Raw genomic sequence first — 5,886 nt, forward strand, 5'->3', positions numbered from 1 at the left:
TTCCCTGATCAGCAGCTCTGCATTCCCAATCTCCCACCCACCTGGATTCAACACCCAGCCCATGGGACACTTATCCACCTCTCCAACTCCCCACTTTTCCGTCTGGTCTGTGCTCCCTCCTGGGGGTGTTGCAGCATCCAGGCCCTCAGGGGAAGGAGCATTTACCCGGGGCAGAGGCAGCCGGACCCGCGGGCTGTGCCGGGGGCTGGGAGCCGGCCGAGGCTTCCCGGCAGGATGGGGGATGCCGGAGCCCACTCGGCTCCCACGCCCACTCTGTGTCTGCACAGGGGCAGTGACAGTCCCCAGAGCCCCCCTGACCCCCCGGGAGAGGCTCCTGGCCCCGGGCAGGGCGCGGGGCCAGGCTGGGCTCGCTCCCCCCGGCCGGGCCGGATGACAGATGCCTGCGGTGGAGGAGAACGTGCTGCAGCCCCCACTTCCAGCCTGGATGACTCCGACCCGGAGCTGTACTATGAGGAGGAGGAGTCGGAGTCCTCGGGGCCCTCGGAGCCCTCGGACAGCAGCAGCATCTTCTCTGATGACTCCGTCTACCCTTGCTACGAGTCCTCCGCGGAGGCCGACGGCGCCGGGTTCCTCACCCTGTACCAGTGCTGTGCCAGGAATGATGCCAAGCTGGTGTGGGAGAGGCTGGAGTCTGGGGTGACCCGCAGCGAGGCCACGGAGCTGGACATCAACGGGAGGGTGAGTGGCTGGGAGGGGCACCCTGCAGAGAAGAAAGAGGATTTTCCAGGAATAGGCAAATCCTGGTGGTGGCTAAAACCGGTGGGGCAGGAGGGAGAGGCCTGGATGTAATGGATCTCCTGGGGTCCACCCAACCCTTGGAGCAGAACCTTCCATCCCGAGTCTGCCTGGTTTGGGGTGGGGGGAGGACTGGGGGGGCCACGGGAGAACACGGTGGGAGGATGGTGCAGAGTGCTGTCCCCCCTCCAGAACGGGCTGATGCTCGCCTGCGCCAAGGGCTTCGTGGACATCGTGCCACTGCTGAGGAAGTGCCCCTACATCAACGTCAACCAGCAGGACAACGACGGCAACACGGCCCTCATGATGGCAGCCCAGGCAGGTCAGCCCTCGGCATGGGCAGCCCCTGGGGAGGGGCTTGTGCTTCCCCCCAAAATCCCTGGAACGAGCCACCCTGGAAAGCCGTGGTCCCAAGGGATGTGTGACATCAGCTGCACTTATGGTTCACCTCAGCAGTGCTCTAAAGCTGATGCAAAAATGGAAATTCCTCCAGTGATTTGGCCCTAACGTGCCATGCTGAGCAGCAGAGCTGGGCTGGAGCCACCCCATGAGCTCCAGGAAAGTCCTGGGAGCCACCCCATGAGCTCCAGGAAAGTCCTGGGAGTCACCCCATGACCTCCAGGAAAGTCCTGGGAGCCACCCCATGTGCTCCAGGAAAGCCCCAGAAGCTGCAGGGATTTACCTCCCCAAAGGTTCCAAGGTCCATATAGGAACCAAACCTCCAGAGGGTTTTCCTTGTTAGTCTGGGTCCCTCCCCGTGAATTAACATAAGGGGAAGGAGGAGGGTCCCAAGGTGGGGCTCACCCCATTGTATCCTTGCTGGAATTGATGACTTTATCAGGTTTTTTTCATTTTTTTGGACTCTTTCCTGCGTTCTCTGCTGAGGCAGCTGGTGCGCCAGCACTGTTCCCTCCACGGCCAAACCTAAAACAAGATAAACCCAAACCCTTTCAGTCCTGAACCCTCCACGGCCAAACCCAAAACAAGATAAACCCAAACCCTTTCAGTCCTGAACCCTCTGAGCTTCTGCGTCTTCATCCTCACGAGATGCAGCTGCTAAACCCTTTCTCGGACAGGCACCGGCCGTTGTTCCCCGTTAACTGTCGGAACTCTAACGCAGCTTCTCTCTGGCTGTTAAGGACACATCACCATCGTCAACTACCTCCTCAACTACTACCCCGCGCTCGAGGTGGACCAGCGGGACCCGCGGGGGCTGACGGCGCTGATGAAGGCCGCGGTGCAGGGGCGGGAGGACTGTGTCACCGCCCTGCTCCTGGCGGGTGAGCGCGTCCCCGGGCCTTTGGGGAAGGGCTGGCGTGGCTGCTCGGGGCGGGGTGGGGTGGTGATCCTCCTCCCGGGATCCCTCTGCCTCCAGGGGCTGACCTGAAAGCGGTGGACGCCGTGAAGGGGAAGACGGCCAGGGAATGGGCAAACTTCACCGGCCGCTTCGAGACCACCGTGAGGATCCGGACCCTCCTGCGGCGCCCGCGGGCGGAGCAGTTCGGATCCCAGTACCGGCCCGAGTGGCCGGCCCTGGCCGAGCTGGTGGCCAAGGCCCTGAGCCCCAAATCCAGGAGCAGGAGGCTGCTGGAGAAGATCTGCTCCATGTTCACCTGCAGCATCCCCTGCAACCCCGAGGAGGACGGCGTGATGGACCACATGGTGAGGATGACCACGTCCCTGGCCAGCCCCTTCGTGGCCACCGCTTGCCAAACCGTCTGCCCCGACAGCCCGCCCGAGGTGGGCAAGCGCAGGCTGTCCGTGCCGGAGATCCTCGGGCAGCACGTGCCGGACCCCGACGCCGACTCGGAACTGTCCTCGCGCCCCAGCACCGGCGCGTCCTCCTGCAACGGCCAGGCCGTGATGGAGGTGCCGCCGCCGCGCCGGCCGGGCCACCGCTTCCTGCGCTTCCTGCCGCTGTGGCTGCGGCGTGGGAACAGCATCTTCCCCCTTGGGGAGCCCGTCCCCAGGATCAAAGTGAGCAAGGCCTCCGGCCCGGCCCCCGACTCCAGGGAGCAGAAGCCGCGCGTGAAGGACAAGCACCTCCTGAAGCCGCCCCAGTGGAGGTACAAGGCGCTGAAGGAGGAGAAGAGAGCGGCCGAGGAGGCCAAGGCCAACGGGGAGGAGAAGGAGAAGAAGAAGAAGAAGAAAAAGAAAAAGAAACGCTAAGGCAGGAGGTGCCGGGGTAGGGACGAGGTCCCCGCTGTCCCCTTGGGCCTGCTGGCTCTTCTGGCACAGCGATGGTTTCCTTCCTGGCGGGACGGGAATGCCCAGGGGAGGAGGGTGATGTGGGCATACACACCCAGCTGAGATGTCCCCACTGGTCCCTTGTCCTCTCTACCTTGAGGGCGACCACCCCAGCCCAGCACTGGTCATGCTGGGCACCGACATGCTGAGACCCTGGACTGGGCTCTGGGGGTGCCAGGGAGCAGGACTGTGGCACAAGTTGCTCCCTTTTCTTCCTTTTTGGTTTGTTTTTTTTTTTTCTTTTTTTTTTTTTGGCTCTTTGATCTTCCCGGAGCTCTTGATTCCGCAGCGTGTGTTGGAACGTGGCTGAGCAAATTAAAATGGAAGTGGTTGCCATGTTAACAGGATTGATTCCACGAATAAAGCTCAGGGTTGCTTGTGGGGCTGGCAGGAAATGCTCCCTCCTCTCCGCCAAAGTCCCCCGACCACCCTGTCACCCCCTTGGTGACACTGCCCACTCCTGTGTGTTCCTGGGTCGTGGGTGGACACACCAAGGCTCACCAAGGGAAGCATGGAGGGTGAGGGAGCTCTGGGTGCCAGGCACAGGCTGGAAACCAAACTTGGGGTGCTCATGGGCTCCCCCTCCCTTAGGGGGGCAAGACCCCCCCACTGCGAGGCCGCAGCTTTGCCTTTCGGGGGGCACAGGGAGGTTTGGGCTGAGCCGCGGGCAGGGAAGGATTGTGGAGGAGAAGGAAGGAGCTGCAGCCTTCCAGTCTGTTCCCCCCCAGCCCTTGGCTCGGCCGGGCTCCCCGGCACGTGGCTGCCCTCCCTCGCCAGCTCCCGGCGACTGGCAGATGAGCCGGGGGCGGGCGGCACATGGAGCAGCCGCCGCACGCGCCGCGCCAGCCTGGCTCCCGCCGCGCAGGGGGAAGGGTCAGGCGGGCTCCCACCGGCCCCTCGTCCCCTCTGCCACCGAGGGAACGGCTCGGCGAGACCCCGAGGGGCGGCTGGATGTGCCCGTGGAGGGTCTGACCGTGGTGCAGGGGTGCCCGTGCCCTTCCACGGGATGAAATCACAGCGATGGTGATGGAAAGGAGGTTGCACCACGGCTGGCGCGGGATGTTGGGTCACGGTGCTGTCGGGTGGTGCCCAGCCCTGCTGACTCACCCTGTCTGCCCCACTCAGAGCTGGCAGCGGGGCAGGAGCCTGCCACGGGTTTGGTTTGTCCGTCCTGTCCCTTCACAGTCAGTCCCACTGCGGGGAAATCCACTTTCCCACAGCGGCAGTGCCAGAGCAACAGCCTGGCCTGGGGCTCCCCACTCATCCCTGCGCTTCAAGTCACCCAGGATTAGGACTTAGGAAGTTTTAGAAGTTTTTAAGCAAGTGTTTGTCCCCCCAGTGACTATCATGATTTAAAAATGAAGATGTCCTGTTTGGAAGAGGGAGTCGTGGGGATCAAACCAGCTGGCACCCACCCTTGCCAGAGAGCTGGTGTGCTTGGCTGCCTGGGGTAACCCCTACCCGCAGCCATAAATTTGGGGTGCTGATGCCCACCTTATGCCTGCTCCCATGGCGGAGGAGATGCAGGAGCCATCCAGGAATAACTCTGGGAGGAGCTGATCTCCAGCTGGATCACAGAGACCCGCAGAGCAGAGCAAAGATGGTCACAGAGATAAGATGTCTGCAGGCACCGGCTTCCTCCGGGGCGGCTCCTATCTGATGGAAACTGCCCGTTTCCCCCGCGCCGGCTCCGCAAAGCTCCGGGCCCAGCACACGGGCAAGGTCACCCGTGAAGGTCCTTCGTGTTTTATCCTGGTTTTGTGCTTTTGTTTGTTTAAACTTCCTAGATCACGGCCGATAGCGGGGCGAGGCGGCCGGCGAGACTCAAAGCTCCGCCGCCGCGGTGCCCCGGCACAAGGAGGCTCCGGGTGGGTTCGTGATGCAACTGGGGCTGGTGATGCAATGGGAACGGGGCGGCAAATCAGGCCCTGGCACCTGGTTAGGAAAGAGGCTGCAATGCTGGATGGAGTCACGGTGCCGGGGGAGCAGCTGGGAGAAAGGCAGGGATGGGGCTTGGGAAGGCACTGGAGGGGCAGGAGAGGATTGGGAGAAGTGTGAAGCAGCTGAGATTGGGGTGGCCCAAAGAACAGCCCCGAAAGCAGCAAAAGGGGAAGCGGCGCTTCCGCTACCCGCGGTCCCGCGTGCCCTGGGGGAGCGGGAAGTGCCCAACCTCCCGCCGTGGGAACGGCCCTGCCGGCGGCATCCCACCATGGCATCGTGTGGGAAGAGCCAGGGCCATGCCAGCATGAGCCCCTTGGCCCAGCCAGCCTGGCTCTGTGCCCACAGCCGGGCTCAGCATCCCCAGTGGAGCACCCCCTGATGCCACGTTGTACCCCGGGGGCGAAATCCTCCCGTGCCCTCTCCCCGAGTGTTGTGTCCAACATGGAATAACCAGGGAGCCCCTTGAGGGGCTGTGGTGCTCCATCCCCACAAGGGCTGGAGGCTGGAGCGGGAGGGATGGCCAAGCATGCCAAGGTCATTCCCACGGCATCCCTCTAGAACATTCCCATCGCCACCAAAGCTGCTCTCCTACCAACGGCCTGGGGATGCCCAGGGTAGGAGCTCTGATGGCCACGTCCCCACAATGGGCTTGGGTTGGCTTTGAAAGCTGGGAAACCATGTGGGAAAGAGCCCGGTGAAGGACAAGGCGGGAGGAACGGGCGAGGGAGAGCAACCAGGATGGAGCTGGGGCCCGGTGAGCGGGAGGAAGGGAGGCCGGTCGTGGCTGTGTGCTCAGCAATAGGAAATGCTTTATTAGCTGGGAGTGGTGGAGAGAAGCCAGGCAGGAAGAGGCAGTAATAAGAAACATTTTTTTGACTTCTCCCACATCCAGACCACAGAGCTCCTGCCAAACGGCTGCGTCGGACGACGGGGCTGCTGAGC

The 5,886-nt window shown here is 62.8% G+C and overlaps 1 protein-coding gene across 1 annotated transcript; it reads left to right on the forward strand.

The window, feature by feature from the left end:
- The first annotated feature begins 234 nt into the window (after positions 1 to 234).
- Positions 235 to 3,386, forward strand: ANKRD33 (ankyrin repeat domain 33). The gene is made up of 4 exons (XM_032713389.1): positions 235 to 699; positions 949 to 1,078; positions 1,896 to 2,036; positions 2,132 to 3,386. The coding sequence occupies exons 1-4, from the start codon at positions 235 to 237 to the stop codon at positions 2,923 to 2,925; spliced, it is 1,530 nt and encodes a 509-aa protein (XP_032569280.1). The 3' UTR covers positions 2,926 to 3,386.
- The last annotated feature ends 2,500 nt before the right edge of the window (positions 3,387 to 5,886 follow it).

This window comes from Chiroxiphia lanceolata, chromosome 30 (assembly GCF_009829145.1).
Source record: "Chiroxiphia lanceolata isolate bChiLan1 chromosome 30, bChiLan1.pri, whole genome shotgun sequence".
Lineage (NCBI taxonomy): Eukaryota > Metazoa > Chordata > Aves > Passeriformes > Pipridae > Chiroxiphia > Chiroxiphia lanceolata.

Excerpts from the sequence above, each read along its gene's own strand:
- ANKRD33 (XM_032713389.1), top strand. The coding sequence starts at position 235 with ATGGGGGATGCCGGAGCCCACTCGGCTCCCACGCCCACTCTGTGTCTG. Across the intron at positions 700-948 it reads AGCTGGACATCAACGGGAGG|AACGGGCTGATGCTCGCCTG; the intron begins GTGAGTGGCTGG and ends TCCCCCCTCCAG. Across the intron at positions 1,079-1,895 it reads CATGATGGCAGCCCAGGCAG|GACACATCACCATCGTCAAC; the intron begins GTCAGCCCTCGG and ends CTGGCTGTTAAG.